At 40.2% G+C, this 26,627-nt stretch overlaps 1 protein-coding gene, 1 long non-coding RNA gene and 1 other non-coding gene across 5 annotated transcripts in view; 1 reads left to right on the top strand and 2 right to left on the bottom strand.

Moving 5' to 3' along the window:
• The window catches only part of EIF3A (eukaryotic translation initiation factor 3 subunit A), a 36,868-nt gene extending 19,583 nt beyond the window's left edge, over nucleotides 1-17,285 (bottom strand). Inside the window, exons 1-9 of the mRNA XM_033130004.1 lie at nucleotides 17,084-17,285; nucleotides 11,144-11,334; nucleotides 10,848-10,984; nucleotides 10,291-10,454; nucleotides 7,795-7,994; nucleotides 6,080-6,288; nucleotides 4,879-5,050; nucleotides 1,060-1,164; nucleotides 585-683 (exon numbers count right to left, since the gene is read on the bottom strand). Coding sequence (XP_032985895.1) covers nucleotides 585-683; nucleotides 1,060-1,164; nucleotides 4,879-5,050; nucleotides 6,080-6,288; nucleotides 7,795-7,994; nucleotides 10,291-10,454; nucleotides 10,848-10,984; nucleotides 11,144-11,334; nucleotides 17,084-17,132 — 1,326 coding nt within the window. The 5' untranslated portion in view covers nucleotides 17,133-17,285. The remainder of the gene's footprint in view (nucleotides 1-584; nucleotides 684-1,059; nucleotides 1,165-4,878; nucleotides 5,051-6,079; nucleotides 6,289-7,794; nucleotides 7,995-10,290; nucleotides 10,455-10,847; nucleotides 10,985-11,143; nucleotides 11,335-17,083) is intronic.
• On the bottom strand, nucleotides 821-949 carry LOC117036514 (small nucleolar RNA SNORA19). The gene has a single exon (XR_004425405.1). It is a non-coding gene; the product is annotated as a small nucleolar RNA SNORA19 (small nucleolar RNA).
• An 83-nt stretch (nucleotides 17,286-17,368) lies between the features above and the next one.
• On the top strand, nucleotides 17,369-25,881 carry LOC117035899 (uncharacterized). Of its 3 annotated transcripts, XR_004425285.1 has the most exons (4): nucleotides 17,383-17,469; nucleotides 19,053-19,201; nucleotides 19,349-19,439; nucleotides 23,427-25,881. It is a non-coding gene; the product is annotated as an uncharacterized LOC117035899 (long non-coding RNA). The 3 variants fall into 3 exon arrangements; XR_004425283.1 differs by lacking the exon at nucleotides 19,349-19,439 and having other exon boundaries at nucleotides 17,369-17,469; XR_004425284.1 differs by lacking the exon at nucleotides 19,349-19,439 and having other exon boundaries at nucleotides 17,398-17,521.
• Nucleotides 25,882-26,627: the final 746 nt, after the last annotated feature.

The following is a 26,627-nucleotide window of genomic DNA, read 5'->3' as shown; positions in this document are numbered from 1 at the left end:
TATATTAAAAGATTGATAATACCTAGTGTTACCATAGCAGAAGAAAAGGCTTTCTCACTTACTACTGGTGGGAGGATCCATTATAATAGAATCTTTTCAGGAGCTAATAAAGGTTTAAATGTGTAAACTCGGACTTATTCCAACTCTTACACTACAAAAAGTCACAGAAGTATGTAGATACGTTATGAAAGATGCTTACTGCAACATTTCTCTAGTAGCAAAAAAAACCCCTAGAAATACAGATTTCCATCAATAGTCTGAATGAATAAACCATGGCACCCTTAGACAATGAAAAACCATGTAGGTATTAAATGGAATAAGGTAACCCAAACCCTTGCATTTGTACAAGGGAACATGTACAATGACAGTGTTCAACAAAAAAGGAGAGAAAAAAGCAGTTACGAATTATGCAAAATAGTTGTTTTTCAAAATCAAATAGATAAAATAGTAAGACTAATATGGGGCAGGGAGTAGAATTTGGGGAGGCTTTCACTTTCCCAACGCATTCCTAAATCTTTCAGCTTTGCAATCAAAACAGGAGAAATTCCAGTTCTTATGCAAATCATCCATTTTTAAATTTTTACCTGCTGCAGAAGACGGAGTATGGTGTTGTTTTGCAGCTGTGGGACATATTGTTGTAACTCTGGTTCCTTTTCAGGTTGATCCCTAACCCAATTCAGAACCTATAAATCCATTAAAAAAAAATTATACTTTCTATGTGACAGATATTAAAACATCTGCAAAACTTTTTCAGTTTTCTTAACATACAAAAACACCACACAATACAAAGAACTACAAAATCTGACATGAAGTTATTGATATTTGTCTGAAGGTGACTGACAGCAATGGCTAAATTAGTCATGCTGCTAATTTACCTCCAAAGATTTGTTTAGCACATCAGAAATACCTTTTCTCTTAACATAAAGAAAAAAGACAATGAAATGTGCACTGAATTCAAACATATAGGACAATACTTCTCTCTTAATAGAAATACAACCTAAAACTACAAAAAGGCAGGCTATATGGTGATAAAACCAAAACTCAAATACAGAGGCTTACCTTTGTGACTCTCTCACAGAGTTTTAGAGGATTAAATTCTACTTCCAGCCAGTTGTAAAGGTCTTTCACTTCTGGAACAACGTATTGTAGTACATTGAATCTGACCTAGAGTAAGCAAAACAAAAGGTTTAACAACTGCTGAAGAAAGTTTTCCAACTGAGATGCTGAACCAAGTATAAATTAAAGAAAACTATAGAGTTGGAAATCTGGAAAATAACTGAAAGACTGTCTAGCCTCAATCTTTTTAAATTTACCAAAGAGGAATCCAGGATGGCTATGTTGCGTCTCTTGCCCCAAATTATGTAGCTACCTACAGTGAAAAGCCCCACAGGAACTTAGAAAGGAAGTGAAATCTCTGAACACAATAAAATATTTATGAAAACAACTCATGTGGCCAAAATAATCTAATTCATTACTGACAAGTAAAATAACAGTGTACAAATAATTGAATCACACAAAAATGATCACAGCACCACTATTCATAATGGCCCCAAACTAGAAAACTCACGACAAAGGGGAACACGTTCATATACTACACAGAAATGGTCGAAGAAAAAACAGCTACACTGAACACATAAATAAATCTTACAAAATGGTTAGAAAAAAATTTCATAATGAGTCCATTTATATGAAATTTACATTTCACGTAAAATACATAAACAGGCAAAATCTGTGGTGTTATAAATCAGGAGAGTGGCTATGCTTGGGGGTGTGAAAAGTGGTGACTAGAAAGAATCTTAAGAATTCACCCAATTACATTTATGATTTGTCATCTTTTTTTAAAATGTTATAATTTAATAACATTTTGTTTATATTTAAATAGAATTCGACTTACTTTCACAATAAAGATACCACTTGCATAATCTTTCTCACAAAAGAAACAAAAGAGTGGCATCATTTTATAAACCCAGAAACTACCCGTAACCAAACCTGTATTTTCACCTAGAATATGCAGTGCACGGGACCTTTATCCTTCTTGTGTTGGGAACTGCTAACCCAAAGACAGTGTAACTGCAGGGACACAGTACGTACTGGAACGAGTATATACCCACACAAAGCAAGTCACGAGACTGAGGCAAACGTTGGCAGACTCCTCTCCCCAAGAGGATACGACATCCAACACTTGAGCAGTCTACTCTAAGTTTAACATCAATGCAAAACAGGCATATGACTAATCCTACAACATTTAAGTACCTCCCTTATAGGTGCCCTTATATCTTTACTGGAATACAGTGGCAATCAAATAAAATTTCTCCAGCTCTGATTTCATTCCTATCAAATTATTCTAGATTCTCCCATTTAGCACCCCCACCAAACAGGGAATGTACTAAGATAGGCTATCCTAACCTATTAAAGTATATTTCTCACTAAAATTAATAACTGGCTTTCTGATCTAACAATGAATCTCTTATGAGCTTAATTAGTCTGTTCGCGAGATAATGGAATCATTCTCTTGGTGCTTCCAAATTCAGTTATATGAGCCCAAAGCTCAGGTCTCAACCTTGAACGTACGGTGAACTCACCAAGATTTATAAATGCCTCGTGGCAATCAGCTTATCTAGTCACCTGACACAAACCAGTATCCTTCTTATAAACATCTACACTTATCTATGGGCACAACGAGGACCCAAATCTGGGCGTCCTGGCTGCTGGCTCAAGGCTCTCCAGCACTGAATCAGTGTCACAACAGACCAGTTTTAATGATGAAGGTGTAGTATGTACTGAAACAGGCTCAAGAGATACACATTGTACTTCATTTGACACACTTCTTCAGTATTAAACAACATTTTTAAATATACGTATTTGCTAGTAAGACCTCTTCCTAAAGACAAGGCTATTATTTTATTACATTTAAGCCTAAATCAGTCCCATAAAAACTTGTCAAAACACAAAGCTGTTTTCTGTGGGCAATGGCAACACAATATGTTGTGGAGGTATACAAAGACAGAGAAATACTTTTACAGATTAAGTCTACTTTGAGAAGTATGTTACGAGAGAAAGCTGTTGCTCTTTAGAAAATTCATTACAGTAGTTACCCCTCCATCTGCAGTTTTCCTTTCCATGGGTTACCAACAGTCTGAAAATACTAAATGGAAAATTCCAGAAATAAACAATTTGTAAGTTTTAAATAGTGCGCCATTCTGAGTAGCATGATGAAATCTCACACAGTCCTGCTCCATCCCGCCCAGGACACGCATCCTGCCTTTGTCCATCCAGCATACGTACGTCTAGGTTGTAAAATGGACAATATCACAGTGCTTGTGTTTAAGTAACCTTATTTTACTTACTAATGTTCCCCAAAGTGCAAGAGTAGTGATGCTGACAATTTGGATATGCCAAAGAGAAGCCATAAAGTGCTTCAAGTAAAAAGGTGAGTATAGTACAAGATATTTTGAGAGACCATATTCACGTTAACTTTTATTACAGCATATTGTTATAATTGTTCTATTTTATTATTAGTTATTGTTGTTAATCTCTTGCTGTGCCAAATTTACAAATTAAACTTTATCATAGGTATGTATGTATAGGAAAAAAACATTGTATATATAGGGTTTACTTTCAGGCATCCATTGTCTTGGAACACATCCCCCATGGATAAGGGAGAATTACTGTATTTCTTAACTGAAATTGATCAATTTTGCCAAGAAAATAATGCCTTTTCTCAAGCACCTATCCCTCTTTTTTCTCCTGTCCCAAAGTAATTTGCTGGAGGGCAGTTACACTACTGTGCATTAAAATCCCTAAAATCTAAACTCCTCTGGAATACAAATTCCATTTAAGTATCGCTTGCCTGGCATGTAACAGGAACTCACAAAAATTTCTGCTGAATGAAAGATTCCATCAAAGTAAAACATTATAAAGATACACATTATCTCAGGTTCTATACTGTGAAATTGATTTAGTATATGCAGTGGGTGAAACCTAGAAATCTGCATTTTAAAAAGTACTTCACTGGCCGGCCCGGTGGCTCAGGTGGTTGGAGCACCATGCTAACACCAAGGCCGCCGGTTCAATTCCCACATGGGCCAGTGAGCTGCACCCTCTACAGCTAAGATTGTGAACAACAGCTCTCTCTGGAGCTGGTCTGCCATCAGGTTGGCGTGGGCTACTGTGTGCTGCCAGGAGCGGCTGGTGGCCAGCGTGAGTGGACGGCAGTCAGCGAGAGCTGCCGTGAGCGGCCGACCGATGACTGGCGACCGAGTGCCTCAGCGGGGGCAGCGCAAGGCTCATAATACCAGCATGCGCCAGGGAGCTGTGTCCTACCCAACTAGACTGAGAAACAACAGCTTGAACCAGAGTGGGGGTTGGGAGGCTGGAAGAAAGAGGGGGGAGTGCTTCACTCACATAGTTTCACTGCATGGCCCTGATGAAGAACCACTGCTTTAGTAACATAAAATGAAAGTTTAGAAGAAAACTAGTTGGAAATATTCTAGATGTCTAGAATCAGGCCTCGTCATACTTCACATTCTTTCTTAGCCTCATCATATTTCCATCAGCTGTCAGCTTGATTAGTTTTCCAACAGCCCCGAAATAAGCCATGAACTTCCTTGCCCATCATTATTCTTCTGAGTGGTCCATACTGTTCCTCAGAGCTAGTCCAGTCTCATCTACTACATCAAGTTTCACCCCAGCTCTCCTACTAGACACAAATCACCTCAACTGAACAGTGCTGGCTTAAAACAGAGGTTCTCAAACTGGTCCATGTATCAGACTCTCCTGGCAATGAATGAGAATTCCCAGTATTCAATCATGAATTATAAAATCTGACCGTAAAGTTTTCTGTCCAAAGCCATTAAGAACGCTCCCACTTATACCAACCATATCGTTGATGAGGCCAACTCGCGTTGGCGGGGCTTGAAGACCTAGCAGTGTTGCAAGGCGCCGTTGTTTTTCCACTATAATGCCGTCCATATCCAGAAGTCGAGCAATATCAGTGCGCTCAGGGGTAATAGGGATGGAAAGAGTAGCCAAAAGGACTCTAGTAGACATTCTGGAAAACAAAATTACAATGTGTTAAATTTGTAAATGTTACTTGATAAGCAGAAACACTTTACTCTTTAGTCACTTGGGAGGATAGATATGCCAGTGACAGAACACATACACCACCATGGTGAAAGATACCAATAAATATTATTCATCAAAGCAGAAGATTAAAAAAAGAAATGGACAGTGCTAAAATGAATACCTGGAGAATGAGAACTTTACCCACCCACTTACTACTGTCAATGTTTTCTAGCTATAGAAAAAGACTGGGTTAAATGGCAAGATAGACATATTTGTAGACCCCATACTTCCTTACAAAAAAAATTAAGGCACCTTTAAAAACTAAGAAAACAATGACAGTAAAAAAGGGGAAAAAATTACAAGGACCATGAGTGAACACAAGAGGGGGGAGCAATAGCTAAATTTTAGCTTCCTTAAACATCAGAGAAAAGTTAGGTTGAATTCAGAGCGCCGCTGAACACCAAGGAGTGTGCGCTCTGCAGCCGTAGAGTCAAGAATTGTTAGGTCAATTGTTAAGTAATAGACCCTTTTTTTAATATTCACCTATGTGTACCCCAAATATTCTACATAGTTAATATTTTATAATCAGGAAAACGTGACTTGATAGAAGTATTTAAGTGTCTAATTTGCTCTAAGAATAGATTCTGAACACCTGCATGTGGATAGACGCTTGTATCTTAACACTCTCTTTCCTAACATTCCATTTTCTCAATTGGGCTTTTGGTAGAGTTGGTTACCGGATAAAAGACAGCTACCGAAGACCAAGAATACTGCCCAAGAACAACGTGTGGAGATATTTTTGGTAATCACAAACTGGAGGGACTGCTGCTGAAATCCAGTGGGTATACTGCTGAATATCCTAAATGCAGACCCCCACACAACAAAGAACTATCCAACACCAAATGTCAGTAACTACACAGAGGTTGAGAAACCCTAATCTAGAATATACTACTATGCATGCCATGTAGAAGATATGTTACATAATTTCAATTCTATCTGATTATAACATTCTTACCTTTGCATCTCTTCTTGTGTAAGATTCTTTCTCATCTCCCTAGATAGATGGTAAAGACGGTGGAGTGTAGATGCATGAAAAAGAGCATTTCCAGATTTCCAAAACACAGTTGAAACTTTGTTATAGTAATTGGCCATCAACTGAGGTTTAGGCGGTTTTTTAGACAAGGAGAATAGCCCATGAATATCTTCCACAGCTTTGAATGCTTCCTAAAATTAGTAGTGTAAATTAGTCACTGCATTCTAAACAAACAAAAAAAATCTAATTCAAATCTCTTTATGAAACCTAAAGCACAAAACATGTAATAAAACTGGCAAATAAAACATCCTCATGTGCGGTTCTTTTTATTCATCTATAACTTAATATCTGATATATTTCTGAAAACTGCTATAATTACAAAATCACTAAATCCTTAAATTTCTTAGACAGCAGACTTTTTTTAACGTGCATACTGTCATACTAATTAAAAGAATATAGAAAAAATTAGGAAGGACATAAAATACAATATAGAGGCTATTTCTGAGTTATAATGGGTGAATATTTGCTTCTTTTTATTTATCCATTTGTTCTATAATGAGCATGTTTATTTGTCTTCTATAGAACATTTTTTTCCTCTTTAGTTCACTGGGTAGTTATTTTAAGGATATCCCTACAGAAAAAGATAGAAGGAAAATGTGGGAATCAAGTCACATTTTCACCTGGCTGAAAAACTACCAATTTTTAGTTTCTTCCTCTGTAATTTCAGTTAGATTGTTCGGGGAGTCAAATATATAAAAGTCTCAAGTTATGACTACAAAACCATGTGGGGAGGGGGTTGGGGAGCTGGGTGAAAAAGGCAAAGGGATTAAGAACTACAGATTGGTAGTGTCAAAATTGTCATGGGGACACTAAGTACATCATAGAGAATATAGCCAGTAATACCACAATAACTATGTATTGTGCCAGGTAGGTACTAGATCAATCAGGGTGATCAATGCATAAATTATATAAAATAATACTGAATGCCAACTATAACTGAAAAAATTTTTTTTAAAAATCATGTGAAAATATCTTTGCAGAATTCTTAAAGTAAAAAGGCCAAGTAGAGGACCAGATTCCCAATACCACTGAGATCTCCAATGTAGGATTATCCACCATGTACGCTTACTAAGCTGAAGCAACGCCTCCAAGTAACCTAGGCGACAACCTAATGCAGCACTTCTCCAATATCTGCAGTAAAGGACAAGTTTATTTTTTTAATTTCCAATCAGTCACCAATAATTTTATAAAATAAAATAAAATTACTACAAAAATAAAATGGAAAGGCAAACTGCGTTTTTTAAAGAGTAAACAGACATAAAATTACCACAGAATTGCTATAAAAGAACACTTTGTAAATGTATATTCTCCTCTATACGCATTTCATTACGGACCAATAAAGAATTCACCCTCTGACACCAGGCACTGAACCACACTGGGAGCAGCACCAAGGATGAGCTGTTTTCTATGGATGGAAAGAAACTCGGTCCAAAGAGATTATATGACTTGGCCCAGATTTCATAGCAGTCAACTAAAACCAAAATATTCTGAGATCCCCTGTCCAGAACTCTCCCTATTCCATCAGACAATCTTAAATTCCTCACCTAGCTGTTGAAATTAACCACAGCTATCAAGATGAAAAAAAAGTAATATGAGTGATTATGACGTCAAAGGAAAGCTAGTAGTTCACACCATACCTGCCACAGTTCCATGCTGATTGCACTGTCCAACTGAACAAGCCTGGTTTCCAAATGCATGGACTGGCTCTCTGGATTATTAAGATTGATTGCTGTACTTTGGTTATGGTGGCGTTGAATCTGAGACAAGTGCATTCGCAAATTGTCGCACAGCTTGCGGAATTCGGCCTTACGGGTGTATTGGAGGCAGAATTTGAAAGCTATAAGCATAAATGTAAAACATATTAGGTACTTTCCACAGTCAACTTAAGAATTAGGATAGGTTTTATCTTGTATATTAAGATCAGTTATTTTAACAAAATTTACCAAATTCATCAACAGTCTTTAGAAGTGATCAGCGTCCTAACTCACTCCATGTGCCCTGAACACCTCCTGGACAGTCTTCAGTTCTGTCCTAGGACTACAATATGGTTCTGAGAGAGTTTACAAAAGGAAAATTACTCAAATTTAGATCTAGGAGGGACTCACCTTTCAAACACTTATCTCCTCAAATACTAGAGCAAAAAAAAAAATTCTAGTCTGAAACACAGATAGATGACCCTTGAACACAGGTCTGAACTGCACAGGTCCTCATATGCATATTTTTTTCAATAAATATTGTAAATTTGTCTTTCTTGTAATTTTCTTAATAACATTTTTCCTCTAGTAAGAATACAGTATGTAATGCACATACAAAATGTGTTAATTGACTATGTTATCGGTAACGCATCCAGTCAACAGTAGGCTATTAGTACTTACATTTTTGGGGAATCAGAAGTTCTAACAAGGATTATTAACTGTGAGTGGGTCGGTGCCCCTAACTCCCACACTGTTCAAGGGTCAACTGTATAATGAACTGTTATCTAACTTATATAGAAAGTAACAAGTTTTTGCACTAATTAAAGCTGCATAGTACAAATAGGGAGCTTACAGTAACCTGATTTCAACTGTGTACATAGATGTGCACATGAACTACTTGGTCCATCATTAAAATATTAATAGTTTAACCATTTATTAATAAATGGACATTAAAAGTATCAATTTAAATAGTAATTTTCTACTGTAATATATGCAATATTAGAACAACTTGGCGGGGAATTCTTCTGCCCTTCTTTAAAAAAAATAGTATTCCTGGGGCCGGCCCGGTGGCTCAGGCGGTTAGAGCTCCATGCTCCTAACTGCGAAGGCTGCTGGTTTGATTCCCACATGGGCCAGTGGACTCTCAACCACAAAGTTGCCGGTTCAATTCCTCGAGTCCCACAAGGGATGGTGGGCTCCGCCCCCTGCAACTAACATTGAACACGGCATCTTGAGCTGAGCTGCCGCTAAGCTCCCGGATGGCTCAGTTGGTTGGAGTGCGTCCTCTCAACCACAAGGTTGCCGGTTCAACTCCCGCAAGGGATGGTGGGCTGTGCCCCCTGCAACTAGCGACGGCAACTGGACCTGGAGCTGAGCTGCGCCCTCCACAACTAAGACTGAAAGGACAACAACTTGAAGCTGAACAGCACCCTCCACAACTAAGATTGAAAGGACAACAACTTGACTTGGAAAACAGGCCTGGAAGTACACACTGTTCCCCAATAAAGTCCTGTTCCCCTTGCCCAATAAAATCTTAAAAAAAACAAAACAAAAAACACCAGTATTCCTACTTTGATAGGTCTCAAAAAAGGGATGACGTTTAATTTCAAGTTAATATTTTCAAGTCATCAAAAAGCCCAAGTTTACTTGGGTTAAGTGAAAACTCGTATATGATAGCAATATGAGCAAAATGGAATACAGATTCTTATACTCCTAGTAAAATATTCATAATCACAAAGTCACTTAAAACTTAAACAAATGCCAATCAGCCCCATAGTAAAAAGAATAGAAACACAAGCTCGTGCTAAGGCCAAAGTAGGAAACAGCCAAGAACCACTCTCAAGTCACATATATCCCAGTCACATATAGTTCAAAGGCTGCACTAACAGCAAGTGACATAAGGAAGAGACAAGATTAGGAAAACATTACAGTTCTTCAGATTAAAAGTACATGCAATATAACAACTGGATACTTTTCATTATGATTCAGAGTCATCACAATGGTTTAGTTCTATATTTAATACTGTTTATGAAAATATGTATTTTTCATGGAATTGTCAAGTTGGGAGCTGTAAAAGACCTAGAAACCCAGTGCACAATTAAGTAGCTTCCCCAAGAATATGCAGTGGTAGAGTCAAAAGTAGAACTCAAGTTTATCAGAAAGCAATCAAAAAGTTTATTTTTTCAATCACCTGGAAAATTCCAAAATGACTTTAAAAGATCTTTCAGACATCAATGGAACACATTTCACATAGAATTACCTTGACTAGTAAAACAAATTTCTTAGTCACTTATTTAATATTCAAATGAATGTCAATCATCTTTCAATAAGGATAAAAACTGTATGAAATAGGTACTATGGAGAAAAGGAGGTTAAAATTAGTATTTCATCTTTTGCAAAATTTATTCTTAAGTCAACTTTTCAAATCAGTTGTTTTACCTTGTTGGGCAATATCATGGTAGAGACGCTCTACTCTAGAATTGTTTCGAAGAAGGTCCAAACACTGTCTGTATGATTCCCACAGGAATTTAACCCATGGAGTTAAAAGCAATCTGTCAGTACGATCCTGAGTGTCTTCACCACTTACAGCACTTAGGAGAACACTACAAAAACATTAAAAATGGTGAAAACACTTTTTGACATTGTGTCCTACTTTGCCATATGACTCAAAAACCAAAATCAACATGATCATTACAAAATAGTACAAATTCTTCCTATAACTTTGGACACACTGTAAAGCTGTCACTTAGTGTCCACGGATTTGAATTCCCAATCGTTATTACAACCATTTAAATTAGTATACACCCACCTATCAGAAGGTTGTAATATTCCACTTTTATGAATTTTGAATAGTACATGATATTTTGGTTACTAATACATTTAAAATTTCAAAGGCAAGTAGTCTTTCTAATAAACATCTACTTCAAATAAGGATGATGGAGACACATGTAAAGAAAAACACTGAGAAAAATTTATTACCAGTTTAATCCACGTACCTCTCTGGAGTCTGAATATTATCAAGATCTTCTATATCTAAGACCATCTGCTGGGATTCCTCTTTAGCAGCTTCAGTTTTTTCCTCTGCCAATTTCAAATATGCCCTAACAACATCCTCTAGAGATTTGATGTTCACCTAACCAAATAAAAGAAAGAACTTAAAACACTTTTCCCAACAAACCATAAAATATTTTAAAAGCAAATTTTATGACAGAACATGTATTAACTTTGAAAGGTAAACTCTAAAAATGACTAAAAGCACTCTCACAAATACAAAACCCAGCTGTGTTCATACCTGTTGACAGATGTTCTTATACTGGTATAATCCTTCTTTAGCCAAATGGCTCTTGCGAAGATCCACACAAAGTTCCAAGTATTTCAACATGATTGGCTCGTGTATTTTTTGCCATGTTCTATGTTTCTTACTTTTCATAACATCATAGAGAACGTCCAAAGCAGGTTGCTTTTTGCCAACCTCAAGAAATTCTGGAAAAGTATTTCAGGAGAATTAAAAGCAGTTATATATACTATACAAAATCTCAATCTTGCTTTCTAAATTGGTTGTTTTAATTTCTGAACTCATTACCATCTCTTTTTAGGTCACTTATTTTTGACTTCTAAAGCTATGCCAAAATTATCCAAGGTAGAACAATGAAAACCTGGTACTATCTCAAAATATGATCTACAGGTAAAGCTGTATTTCACTCACTTTTACTGTACCAAACGTATCTTCCTAAGTGATTTTAAAGTTCCAGAAACAAGTCATGAGGGAAAAAAATCTTCTCCCACAAACACAGAAAAGTATGACTTTAGTCACAGTGATCTGACTGATGAAATTTTTGCTAGCTCATGTTAAGACTTGAGGCAGAAAAACACATTAGACTGATATTGTTCCTTTAAGACCCACTATGTACGTTAAGTCTACTCCTGGGCTCTCTCTTCTGCCCATTCTCTATTGATCTATGTACCTAGTCTTTTGCCAATACCTCTGTCTTGATTCCTCTAAAGGAATGTATGGTAGTCTTGAAACCAGACAGTGTGAGTGCTCCATTGTTCTTCAGTATTGTGTTGCCTATACTAGGTCTTCTGCCTTTCCACATAAACTTTAGAATTAGTTTGTAGATAGCTACAAAACAGCTCACTGGGATTTTCAATTGGGATTTTATTGAACCTATACATCAAGTTTGGAAGAACCGACAACTTAACAAAATTTAGTGTTCCAATCCATGAGCACAGAATATCTTTCCACTTATCTATCCCAGTCTGAACATGAGAAAAATATTAAGACAAATCCCAATTGAGGGATATTCTATAAAATATCAGACCAGTACTCCTCAAAACCATCGAGGTTATCAACAAGGAAAGTCTAAGAAACTGTCACAACCAAGGAGCCTTTAGGAGACAGGACAACCAAATTTAATGTGATATCCTGGATGGGATCCTGAAATACCATTAGGGAAAGCTGAGGAAATCTGAATGAAGTATGGCCTTTGGTTAATAATAATGTATCAGTAGTTGTTCGTTAGCTGTGACAAACATACCATCATACTGATGTAAGATATTAAAAGGGGAAACCGTATGTGGTATATCTGAGAGCTCTCTGGACCATCTTTGCTATAATTCTGTAAATCTCAAACTTCTAAAATTAAGCTTCTTTTTTTAAAAAAAATTTTAGAATGTACAGCAAAGAAATTATTCTCTTTTGAACTTACTACTACCTAAACCTAAAGGCATTCTGTACGTGGCAGTATTTTGAAATCCAGTCAAAAGCAAAGGCTCCTCTATCAAATTATTTCCGATTGAAGTTAAAATTTATCTTATTTTTTCTCACTTTTTACTTTCTTTTGCAGCAACACTCAACAGACTGGGGGAGAGGGGGAGGTTATTTATCGTAAGTCATCTAGTTATGTTCACCTTAAAATTCAGTAATTGCCAGACTTCACACACAAAGAAACTTTCAATGAACATTTGAAAAATAATTTGGGGAGAAAACACTAGTTTACACTATAAAAAATGCCTTAAAGTACTACATCTCCATTTTTTAAAATCATTGTTTATTTTCCTCCTAAAAATAATTTGACAAAGAATTATTTTTCTTTAAGAGTTAACCTAACCTAACAATGTATCTACCATGTTTCCCCGAAAATAAGACTTAGCCAGACAATCAGCTCTAATGTATCTTTTGGAGCAAAAATTAATATAAGACCTTGTCTTATTTTACTGTAAGACCGGATCTTATATCTGGTCTTATTTTACTATAAGACCAGTCTTATATTAATTTTTGCTCCAAAAGACGCATTAGAGCTGACTGTCCGACTAGGTCTTATTTTCAGGGAAACACGGTAGCATTATCTACCATGCAACTCTGTGCTACGCAATAGGCAAAAAGGTCCTTATTTGGCAGTTTTATTAGATTTACAGATTTAGTAATTCTCTACTATTTCTTCTTCCACTATCACATCTTTCAGGAATGTCGCCTGTGAACATTCCTTCCTCTAGGAAAACTACAAACAATATTCCAACTCGCTAGTATATTAAAAAGCTTGAACAGGATAAATCACACAACATACTGAAATAACTATCTTTACACAATATCCTACTTCACCCATATTATCAAATCATATTCCTCACACGTGCAAATAAATGCAAACCCTTCTTCAATACTTCAAGCTAGTAAACTCAATATTGATGTTGCCATTTTCAGTTGCCAATTTTATTACTTACCCCCACAAAAAAATCCTACAAAATGAAACAAAGATGTAATACAACTAGATACTTTGTTGGAATGAGCCTTTCCTGTTTTAAGGGGAGGACCTACCTATCTTGTTCCTGGAGCATCCATACAAGGTTATTTTCTAAAATCCAAAAGAATTGTAGGTGCTTTGCACAACTATTTAACAAAAACAGTCTCTATCAGACAAAAATTTGGGAGCAAATGTTTTCATCCTTTAAGATTAAATTTATCCTTTACATCAAGCATATCACAGCAGCAGCACCCAAATGACCTGTTATTCCCAATTTTAAATTGAAAATTTAAATCTTATACTACTGTATATAAGTATTGTATTATACTACTGTATACAAGTATTGCATATACTACTGTATATAAGTATGCTTTTAACATGGAATAGGCACAAAGAGAGTTAAAGTTGAGAGCTGGCCCCAGTATGATGTGATGACAAAATACTAAACTGTCTAAAAATAATTCACTTTCCTAATCTCTTATTTTTAAATGGGAGTATGGTTTCTTAATGTCATTCTAAAAAATAAAGTCTTGTTTAGGAATAGAATTAAAAGTATTGTTTACTTCCTAAACAGCCAATAAAAACTTATGATTGCAAATCCTGTACTTTTAACTCTGCAATAGGTTCAAACAAGCCAAAGCAAGTGCTTTAAAAAATAATTTTTAATAGGACAGACCCCCCCCCCCCACAAACACACTAAGAACATAAGAAAACATGGATACAAGGCAAGGATGTTTTTTAAAAAACTGGAATGGGAACAGATTTATCATGATAATCCATGATGGTGAGTTCCTGTCTTTACAGTAATATATAAAAGGAGGATTTAATTCCTCTGAATTATCTAATTTTGGGGGGAAAAATTTGAAGCGGGAAATGTTCATTTCCGCTTGATATTCTTGAAATCAAAATCAAAATCTGGAATTACAAACTATATTAGGAGCGTGGGCGTTTGAACTTACCTTTCAGGAACAATGGCTGAAACTATCTATAAAGAAAGTTTAGCTCAGCCCTTCAATTTTACCAGCTTATTTGCGCAACACATCAAGTAGATAAGCTATAATGTTGAACAACTTGTGGGTTCAAAGACAACTTTATTTTTAAGTCATTGGTCATAGAGTGTAAGTTAAAACGCTGTTACAGGGTCAGGAGCAACTAATTTGGCACTACTTACAATATAATCTGGAAAAAGGGCTTTTTCAAGTGATTCCAGGTATGAATTTTTTTTGCCTGTAACTGCGGGCCGAGTTCTCATCTTCCTGAATGATTACTGTAATGGTTTTCCAAAACTATTGTTCTGATATACAGACTCAGGGTAAATTTATTCACATTTTATTAATATAACGCAATGAATTAGGTCTAAATGTGTTTGAGGTTACAAGTGTTATAAAGTATAAAGCATTTAGATAAAATGAGTATTTCCATTGAATGAAATGAGCTTTTATCATTCTATTTAGTTCTGTAAGGAGTGCCATCCACATTCTGCTCACCTTGACACTTTTATGAAAAGAACTCTTATTCACAAGATCAAAGGTACAGAAATTACTACATGAATGGTAAACTGTTTCATCTCTACCACAGAAACACCCATCCTACAGCTTAAAAAGGGCTTCAGCAAGGAGTTAACACATCCTTCTCTGAAAACTACACTAAAAATTCAAGCCCCTCTCCAGCAGTATCCCCTTATCTTGCCTTTAATTTCAGATGCTTTTCCCAACTTGCCCTTCACAAAGCAATTTCAACTTTGAAAACATACAATGTTTTCACATTTTTCACATAAAATGTTACACATACGTCCCTTCTAATTTTAAAAATGTTGCTGAAATATTAAGTTCATATGAAGATTCAAAAGGGAAGAGTGATGAAGGAAGACCTAAACACATCAAGTTCACAAAACTTCAGCTTATTAGAATGAGAAAAAATGTCTGCTGGTAAAGCATCCAAATGACTGTAAACAGATATACAATAGCAAACAGTAGTGATTTTACCCAAGTCATTTAATATCATTTTAAATCTAGAAACATAAAAAAAAACTCCTAAATTTGCTAGTTAATTTGTAGTGATAAATTTGCATTTCAATCTATTTTCTTTCCTGTAAATTAACTTTTCAAAACTTCTCTCCTGTTCTAACCATTTAGATGGCTGATTAGAATAAGCAGTGATCAGATCTTTTAAGTTGTAGTTCAACCACTTTTCTAAAACAATTACTCTATTTCCACAGAACGTAGAATTGCCCTATTCCACGGAGTTACCCTCCCCAAATTGTTACTTTTAGTTAAAATAATAAGCATGTGACAAATACATCTGGCCCTGACAGATTATCAGTAGTTTCAATTTGATGTAATGACTGACAACGACCTTTTAGCAAGAGGAATTTTCAAACAAACTAACAAAACAGGCTCCACAAACATAATACTGTAACACAAAACTTGTTTGGGTGGAAGGGAAGGTTGAAAATAAGAGCTATGAACGCCGGAACACAAACTGTTACACTAAAAAAAGAATTTTTTTTAACTCAAAAAAGTTTTAAAAGACCAGAAACAAGCACAATACATTTGCACCCCATAATCCCAACGTAATAAATGCCTATTGAGTATACGGACACACGCACAAGTTTTCCCGAAAGGGCCCGTGGCTTAAGTGCACATGGAAGTAGAAATCGCAGGCAACAACGCTGTCGCGAAACACGACTCATCTGGAAGTCAAGAGACCTCGGTTTTAGGCTCCTGGCTCAACAAACTCCCGGAGTGACCTTGGGCAAACCATTCTCTCTAGGCCTGTTTCATCATCTTAAAGAGAGAACTTTAAGTATCTGTCTTATAGCGTTAATTCTGTTCCATCTTCCTGTGATTCTGAATAGGTTTTTGGGCTGCCAATAATCAATGCCAGAAAAAAATAGAAAAGTTAAACGGGTCAGGGTCCCCGAAGCAGAGATACAGTGGCTGGAGATGAGTAAGTGGACCCTGACCCAGGAAATCATGGCACTAGATTTGGGGGGCGGAGGGGTCTGCGAGAGGGCCGCAGATAGGACTGCCCTTCTCCGGACTCTGGCGGGAGGTGGAGTCGAGGTTCTCGCGTGCATTGTCCCCGGGAGGGAGCCATGTTTCTTCCTCCCCGGCACTCCCAGATGGCGGCCGGAGGCGCGGGGCCTAAGCAGACGAAAAGACCCATGGCCTGAAGACCAAAGTGGTGGAGGAGCTCCAGTCCGGGTAGGCCTGTCTCCAGGGCCGCGCGGCCCCCGAGACGCACCAAGAGGCGGCGGAAGGAAGGGCCCCCGGGGCAACAGTTCCCGACTCCGCGCCTCCCAGCCCCGGGTCGGTTGCAGCAAGAAAGGAAACCATGCCCAACTACGGGCTGGGACGGCGGTGGGCAGGCCGTACCGGCCTCCTCTCCGGCCGCAGTTGGGCGGAGAGGCAGCAAGAAGCAGGCCCGGGCCCCTCGAACTCCGAGGCCTCGGGCCGCCCCAGTTGGGTACTCCCCGACCCCCTACTCACCGTTGGCGCGTTTGAGAGCATTTTCCGGCCTCTGGAAATAGGCCGGCATCTTGGCGGCAGGCTCAGTTCACCCGGCGTCAGCGAACTCCTTAGTGGCCTGGGCCGGAGAGGAGACGAAGGGGAACCAGCGCGAGGTTCCACGCGCCTCGACAGCAGTCGCCCGCGCCCAGCCGGCCAGAGACGGAAAGGAGGGAACCACGTGATCCCCGCGCGGCGGCGGCGCTGCCGCCACCCAGGCCCCGGATGTAGGGGCGGGCCTCCGCGTGCGCACCGCCCCCCTCACGCGCGCAGGCGCGCTGGCATCGCGCGCGCGTCGGCTGACGTGGCGGCGGCGGCGTCATCAGCGTGCCTCGGTGTCCCCTTGGGACTCCGAGGGGAAACGTTAGGTAGGCGACTCTTAGACCCCTCACTCCTCAAGCGAGGCTTGGGATGGGAAAGGTGAGATTTGGGTCAGAGTTTCTGTCTGGCTAGAAGACAGGCCTCTGCACAGATTCATTTTTACCAGGATTTGTGCGGAGTCATGCAAAGTTGCAGTCAGGTCCCATCCGCCTGGGGAATGGCCCGTCTTGACTGAATGAAAATGCGGAATTTATCCGTTTAATGGAAATGCGTTGTGCAGGTACTGGCAAATAGTGGTGACCTGTCACACCACGAACTAGCATGGAGAGGAGGGACGCAGTAGATAAGTAAACAAATAAGCTTATTTTACATCTATGGAAAGTAAAGTTGGTGACACAGATTTCCTGAGGAATGGGGACCCTCAGAGAAGGCGAGTGTTGAGCTGAGACCTTAAAGATGGGGACAAATTTGTGACAACAATCTGGCAGAGGGCAAAAGTCCTACAACAGAACAAACATTCATAATGTTTGAAAATACGTGGACTGTTGTCGCTTTTATAGTCAGCACACATCACAAATGTAAGAAAAATGAGCGTTAGTGAAAACAATCAATTATAACAGGTCGATTGCTACAGTCTTACTGGTTAACTATCAATGTTCAAACATTAACTAAAATACCTAGAGTTTGAATGCTATTTAAATCGAATTTAATTACTCCAGCCCTTGGTATGAAATTAAGATGAGTTCAGAAGGAAAATTCAGAAAGCAGCCATGGAATAAGTTGTTGCAAATTTATTACACATTTTATAATAATGGAGGGGATATGTGAATTAATGAGAGTACTACATTAATGAGTGAGGAAACCACAGTAGGTAAAAAAGCATTTCCCATCATTCCTTCTGCCTCTGCAAAGAGGTTTTCCAATTTCAATTTATCACTGTAGAGAAAGAAAATTTGGGAAATGCAGACATAGACAAACACAATAAATCACAAATTCTTTTAAAAGATTTTAAAATTAATTTCAGAGAGTTCTTCCTCCAAGATGCTTAGACTACTCTAAATGTGTGAGCTTCCTCCCCCAAAACTAGAGCCAGACAGGGTTGAGCAACAAATACTAACAAGCTGCAGGATTTGTTTTATGGGGCAGGATCAAGAGACTCATTTCTGTATATAATAATTAAGTCAAGATTAAAGAGCTAAACATAAGAGCAAATATAGCTCTTAAATGCTGTAGATAGAAAACTAGTAGGCTATAGAAAGACCTAGCAATAAAATGAAAGGAAACCTGACCTAAATAGCAGAAAAAGCTTTCCAACATTCTTACCTTTCTTTTATCACATCTGAATGAAATTGGTAAAATGACCTCATTGATTAATATTTATTCTTTGGTAGACCTAAAACAAGACAAACACGAGAAAATTGGGAGATAAAATGAAATCCAGTATCTCTACATCTTTATCCTTTTCTCTTTGCAGTTATTTAAAGTATATGAAACATTTGGTAACATAAGAGCCATTGATCATTTAAGTGCATTAAGTAAAATTATTTAGAGTCTAGTACTGTATTTGTGAATAATGAAAGTATACTGTCAATCTCTAGGATAAACTTAACCTATTAAATTCAACCAACAGGTATTCAGTACCAACTAACAGCCATAATGTTAGGTGCTGGGGATAAAGAGATGCCAGGTGCCTGCTTTCCAGGAGTTGATAAACTGGTAAAGACAGATGAGTTCAAAAGGACAGACAAGATAGGATCCTTTCTGATCCAGGAGAAAAGCGTAAGTACTTGCTGTTAATGCTCACTTAGTAGAAAACAAGCAACTGAATGTGCTAGAAGCCACTTTAGGAAGGGATAAAAGGAAATGACCAGGCTGATTGATGAAGATTTTTTCCTAATGAAGCTACTTTTGTATTACATATGACAGGATAATTTCTCTAATACGATGTTTTGGAGTTTTTTCTGATTTGGAGTATTAAGATTCGCAAAAAACACAGTGGTTAAGGGCACAACAAAAGGTACTACTTTATACCTATTTGCAACATACTACCTGAGTTTTAAAACAAGTATCATGTTTTACAGTTTACAATATGTTTGCACATTCATGATTTTGTTTAGAAGAAGGCTGCAAAGAAGGTATTTATACTGATGAACATAACGAATTCCAGAGCGGTAAACTAAGGTTCACAGTTATACATTCACGCAACAGACCATTATCAAGTGCATATCGTGTGCCAGGCATGGGAGGTAAGCTCCTGATAGATGCACAGCAGTGAACAGGACAGACGTGGTTCCTGCCTTCTTGGACTTTGCAGTCTAGAGAGAGAAAGACTTCGAACACTTCCCAGAAGCTCTGTGAAGACAGACACACCACTCCCATCCAGGCCCCCCTTGTTTCTCCAGGCCCATCTCTCACAACACTCAGTGTCTTTCAGTGCCTTAAGCAGCCCTCTCTCCCACCTCCAACCTGATGCATGCCACCACCACCCTTGCTGGGACAACAGCCACCTATTTCTCCTTCAGGTTAAATGTCCCTGACCCCGTGATAATTTAGATGCCAAGGCAATGAGCACCAGTAGCATCCTGTCTTAGCACTGTTCATACTTCAATATAATCACTTGCAGACTAAGCTCAGAGAGTAAGGGCCACATTTGTGGTGTTCACCGCTCTGGTACCAGCCAGAGCATCGGGCAGAGAGGATGCTCTCAAAACACTCCAGAGAGATAAATGAATGAATCCCATATTAACATTTATGTAAAAATTTCCTACTATACCTGTGGAAAAGTAACAAGTTTGAAAGTCAGATGTGCGTCTTCTGTCAGTCACAGAGCATCTACCCATATACACGGAGTTCTCGATATACTTAAGTCCTAGCATGCAGATATTAAAGAAGAAACAATGTTCCTCACCAAAAGCTCCTCATTGCACGGGTTCTGAACCTCCAGCTGTGCTGAAAGTCATTTGTGATTTTCTGAAGTCAGTGTTCGAAGACGTCATGCTTTCCTACACCTGTGTATACCTTCACTCTTCCCCATCTTACCCACCGTGACCTGACTAACTCCTGCCAATACGACAAGCCTCAGCTCAAAGGCTTCCTCTGCAAAGCGCTTCCTGGCAGCTGGAGGCCAACTTAACTGCCCCTTTTCTTGTGCTCTTTGCTCAGGCCACCATACTCCATCACTGGGGCCATCCCTGAGCATTCTGCTGCCCCTGCAGCCCTGTCAAGGGGTGGTGCCAGGAGGTGGATAAATGACCGACTAGCTCTTCCCACTAGCTTCTTCCAGAGCATTCTTCTCTCTCCCACCTTAAACTCCGAGCTTTGAAGCTCACGCCATCAGGCTAGACCACATGCCATCCCTCCATGTTCTATTAAAGTCCTCTATAGGCAACTACAGATCCCAGGTCACACCCGCTCATTCCTTGACTCTTCGTTCTGTCTCCCTGTCACTGCAACGCTACCATCATAATTACCAGTGGTTTCTGTACCCATATAGATGATCCTGCCAATATCCCAGCTACCGCCCTCGACGACTGTGTCTTCTACCTTACCTCAGCCACTCGCTCACAGTGATACCCTAGAGTCTAGACCTGGAGTTGGCAAATTTTTTCTGTAAAGGGTCAGATTACAAATATTTTAGGCTTTGTGGGCCAGGAGGCAATATGTTCAATTCTTGGAGCAACTGTTCTTGCTGAAAATATATAATGGTCTTTTTTTTCATATTACATTTAAAAACGTAAAGACCATTCTTAGCTTGAGGTTGTATAAACACAGGCAGCAGGTCAGATATGGCCCATAGGCCATAGTTTGCTGACCTGTATCCTAGACTTTGTCATACCTACTGTCTCAGTTCCCAAATCTTGATTTCTAACCAACTTTCTGGCCACCACCTCCTGTGGTTAATCCTGTTGCACCCCAACTCCAACAACCCTGCTGCCTGACGGGGCCCTGCAATCCATTCATCAGTCCTACTTCCTTTTCACTTCTCATCCCCACGTCCTCTATTTCCTCCATACCCAGCTTGGATTCCATCATTTAGTTCTTTTCTTGCTTGGCTCTCCCTTTAATCTACCTGGCCAATCCCATCCTCCACCGACTCCTTGCCTGCAGCCTAATATGACCAGAGAAAAGTGCACAACCATGTTGACAAGTCTCACTTTAAATTCACAACCATGAGCCTCAACAAGCACCATGTTGCTGTTCAGCCAGCCTACGACATTTCTTTCGGTCACATCCCTTCTCCCTATTTCATCCTTTTCCTCTCTCCAACCCTCTATGAGCTGTTGACCTGATTTTCTATAGCATTGCACACAGTAGAGCAGTTGGAAGAGAACTTTGGCACTCTGCCAACTACCTGCCCACTGGCAGCTGTACTCATATAGAGGAGTACATCAGACACTCGCCCTCTTTCCTAGTGCTCTTCAGTCTGTGCTCCTATCTGAATCCAGCCCCTACATACTAATGAACTGGATTCCATCTCCGCTCACACACAGGGTTGATCAGCCATCCTCCCTGAAACACTTCCTTCACTTAGCTTCCAGGATTTTCTTCCTGCCTCTCTCACTACTCCTCAATTTCCTTTGCTGGTATCTCCTCATCTCTCTGACCTCTAAGGTTGAAAAGTCCCAGGGCTCATCCCCTGGATCTGTTCCCTCCTCTAACTACATTCATCTCTTGGATCTAACTCATGGCTTTAGACATCATCTCTATGCTTATGTTATAAAGTTGCATCACCAGCACTTGACATCTCTCCTGACAGCCAGTCTCACCCCCAGATGCCTATTTGACACATCCATTAAGTGCTTGATACACAACATACACCCAACCTGCCCCAAACCAGACTCCTGGTCTCTTTGGCCTCCAACCTGCTCCTCCTGTCATCTTCCCAACGGCAGTAATGGCAACCCCGTTTTTCCAGTTGCTCAAGCCAAAAACATTGGAAACATCCTTGACTCCACTTCTGTGACATCCCCACATCCAGTCACTCCTTCAACAAATCCCACAGCTGCCACCTCCTCAGCGTCACTCTGGTCCAAGTCCGCCGCACGTCTCATCCGGATGCGTCATAACCTGCTCACTTGTCTTTCTGTTTCCCCGTGGCTCCCTTCTCTTTACTCTTCGCACAGCAAGCAGAGGGATCCTTTCAAAACAAAAGTGAGGTGATCATGTCAGTCCCCTGTCCAGACCCCTTGTGGCTTCCCAGCTCATGCAGAGCCAGTGAAAGCCTTACAATGGCCCGCAAGGCCCCCCTCCCATGCCACACCAGTGCCGCCTTTTCAATGAGCTTTTCCCTCACCTCCCTCCCATACTTCCAAGCACCTTCCCTTCTTCGTTTTCCTCCGTAGCATGTACATACTTATCACCATCTGATCCCTGCTATATTTTATGAGTTTATTTCTTTGCTGTCTACCCCTCTAGACTGTAATAAGCCTGATGAGGGCAAAGATTTGTGTCTGTTTTGTTCAACTGCTATATCTTTGGCATCTATAACAGTGCCTGGCACACAGTGAGTACTCAATAAGTACTTGTTGAAAACAATGACTTAATTGATTAAAGCAAGCCTCCTATATAATAATTGCCCACCTGCATGTTGGTCTCCACTATGACACTGGAAGTCCCTTGAAGGTAATGACGGGGACCGTTCATCTGTGTGTATGGACAGGGCCTGGCACGTGGTTAACGCTCAGAACACCTCGATGGTCCTGGCTGCATGATAACAAACAAGGTCTGAACCCTCACAGCCTTGCATTCTCGACCATGGAAGTGTTCAGCTGGGCTTGAAAATCTTTTCAACAGTGGTGAAGTAAGGGCAGACGTGGGGTGCACTGTGCCTCTGCCGGGTAGTTCTCATGGAAACTTTGGGTTCTGGAATTTTAAAGCAGGAAATTGGAATGCAGATTCAGTTGAGTATATTTTTAGCAGAAATATGTCATGGTAGTATTTGCAATTGATTGGGAGAAATGCATATTATACCCTCGTGAGCCTTCACCCATTAATATTCTGCCAGACTCCAGGAGAAGGCTGAGGGGAAGGAGAAGCATGTTTGTGAGAACTGGAGTGCATCCTCACATGTGCCATGGTTGGCGTGCCACGAAGCCCAGCTCCTGCTTGGGGATTTGGGAGATTATGCCCAAAGCTACACAAACCAACTGGAGCCAAGAAAGCCAAATGAGTAAGACACTGTGCATAGTGGTTTTGGGTGTGTTTTGAAAACAGGCTTCCCTGTGATGTTAAACATGATTAGAAGGAGCCCTGGAACCACCCAGGGTTACGGGCTTTTATCTTGGGTTTGTGGATATTAGACAGTATCTACAGGGACCTTTTCATTGTGTTATCTTCTCGTGGAACAACTGAAAGGGCACCTCCTCAGAGATTTCCTCCTCCTTTCCTGATCACCCAATCTAAATCTAAAGACCACCCTATTTCAATCCTCAGGAGAGCATTCATCACTAATGGCCAGTTCTTTGTTTCCTTGCTTACTGTTTGTCTCACCGCACTAGATGGTAAGCTTTCAGGGACCAAGTTTTGTCTTGTTCACTATTGTATCTCCACCTCCTGGGACTACGCCTGGCACAGGGCAGACCCTCCATAAGGTGGAGTGAAAAAATAAAGTGTGAACAAATAAAGGAATGGAGACTGTGGTCGGCACAGTCTTAGACTCCCACTCCCTGATACTGTATCTGAGACTGTAAATATGATGGGGTATCACTCCTATGATGACGTCATGTTATACATCACAGTTGACTTTAAGAAGGGGAGGTCTACTGGATGGGCCTAACCAATCAATCACACAAGCCGTTTAAACCTGGTCTAGAGGTCGTGGGCAGGGGAAGTAAGAGATTCAAAGCATGAGAAGGGGTATGGAGGGAGCTACAGACCAAGGACCTGCAGGCGCCCTCTTGGAGCTGAGAGCAGCCTCTGGCCAATGGCCAACCAGTGAAGAGAGGCCTCCATCCTACAACTGACTGAACTGAATTCCATCAACAGGTTGGATGAGCTTAAAGGCAAATTCTTCCCCAGAGCCTCCGGAAAGGAATGAAGCCTGACCAACATGTAGACTTCAGCCTGGCAGGACACTGAGCAGAGAATCCAGTCATTCCACACCTGAACTTCTGCTCTACAGAGCTGTGAGCTAATAAATGGGTGTTGTTTTAAATTACCTCCACATTTGTGGTAATCTGTTACACAGCAACAGAAAACTCATACAAAGGCATTGTCAGTTTTCTCCGTATTCATTATAGAGGAACAACAATGAAACACTAATGAAGTCTAAAATGTTAAAGCAACTTTACCTTGCATGAAATGAAAGTGAAGGTATACCTCAATGGAGGAAAAGGGCAAAACTGTGTAAGGTTTAATTGTACAAGTAGACTGTTGGAGCAAGAGCCCCACAGAAGGAATCAGAGACTACTCCACATTGGTGTGTCAGGGTGTGTTTCCTAAAGAACTAGAGCTATCGTTCCTAGAGAACTAGGATTATAAATACATCTCAGTTCATCCCATAAGCATGCCAGATTTGGAGTTTGACATGGCTTCAAACCCCATCTTTGCCATTTACAAGCACTGTGACATTAGGCACGTAATCTCTCTTTAGAGAACACAAAAAGGATGACTTCCTTTGAGGAATGTTCTAGAAGCCTAACACAGGCTAGAAGCCCATTAACTGTCAGGACAGAGTGTCAGGGCAGTTGATTGAAGCTCCTTCCAGAGGTAACTTCCTGGTCCCCAAATGGTCCTGGAATCTCTTAAAAGAGCTGCCATGCCAATGACGCTTTTGGCTGAGACATGCCTAATCTCTCATTAAAATCCAATTATGGAAAAAAGACGAAAAGAAGAGCCCGTTTGGCTCCCAGGGACCTGGGATTTAGAATATCTATGGAAAATGTGGGATTCTCTTTTTCAAATGCCCAGACAGTCTGGCTATTTTCCAATTCTGTATCAGTGCCAGCCACTTCTTACTCTTTTCCTGGAGAGCAAGGAATGAACAGGCTGTGCAAACGGCACAGCAGGCCTGAGACTGCCATGCTTAGAGATGCCTGCTGGAAACAGGCCCTTGGCTGGTGTCCGGGAACTTGGATTTCGGGAGTGCTCCCCACCATTCCCCGATTCGATAAGAGGGATGAGTGTGCCTAAACTGTGTGCAAACAACGGGGTTCATGCTGAACACCTGTTTCCTTCCGAGAATCTGGGATTTTGGTACATGCTAGGCAGAAGGTGTCTACGGGACTGGCCCCCAATAAAACCTGAGTCTCTAGTGAGCTTCCCTGGTCAACAAGATTTCACATGTGTTGTCACAACGCACTTAGTCCTGTGTGACGCTACTAGCAGAGGACTGGAAGTTGGGCCTACTTTCCTCTGCACATCACCCCATGTGCCTTTTCCTTTTACTGATGTGGCTTTGTATCCTCTGGCAGTAATAAATTACAGATAGCCATGAGGACAGTTATATTCCAGATCCTGGGAGTCCCCCAACAAATCATTGAATCTAGGGGTGGTCTTAGGGACCCCCCCATACAAGGCTATCCTTATCTATAGAAATAGCATAAAGGTTTTCCTTGATTCAAACCTTCCCTGGGAAAGTCACAGAGGAAAGTATGATTAGCTCCATTCGATCATGGAGAAAACAGGCATGGAGAAGATAGGCAGCACGAGTGAGATTCCTCAGCTCAGATGGCAGAGCTGGGATCAGAAGTTGGGTTTGTCTGTTTCCACACTTCAGCTCCTTCTGTGGGTGACAGTGCAGCAGTGGGTCTTATTGCTAAAGGTCGGAAATGCTGCCCTTCTCTCCACCCTCTATTTCTTTCCCCTGAGCTCTGGTGAACCTGTCTGGCAGGTCTGACAGCACTGAGTGGTGAAATGGGAGAGAAGGAGGCATCAATTACAGACATCCTCCCCACTTCCTATAAGTAACCTCTCCACCTCTCACCCTGTGTCCCACTCCATCCCGTTTTGGCCACAGCCTTCATTATCCTTCCCTCTCTGCACCCACCACGTCTCCCTCAACCCCTTTGTTTTACAATCTATGATCATCGTCCCTCCCCCTTTCTGTTTTCCCACCTGATTATAAGGCTGTCACAGGCAAGAACTCGGCTGTGGTTATATCTGCAACCATCTCCCCAGCCTTTTGCCCATGTCACAGGCCTGTTTGGCAAATGTTTGCACACTGCACAAGGGAAATCAATTTTGCTGAGCCTACTTTTCTGCTAAC

Source organism: Rhinolophus ferrumequinum, chromosome 16, assembly GCF_004115265.2.
Source record: "Rhinolophus ferrumequinum isolate MPI-CBG mRhiFer1 chromosome 16, mRhiFer1_v1.p, whole genome shotgun sequence".
NCBI classification, from domain to species: domain Eukaryota; kingdom Metazoa; phylum Chordata; class Mammalia; order Chiroptera; family Rhinolophidae; genus Rhinolophus; species Rhinolophus ferrumequinum.
This window is presented reverse-complemented; position numbering and strand designations above follow the sequence as displayed.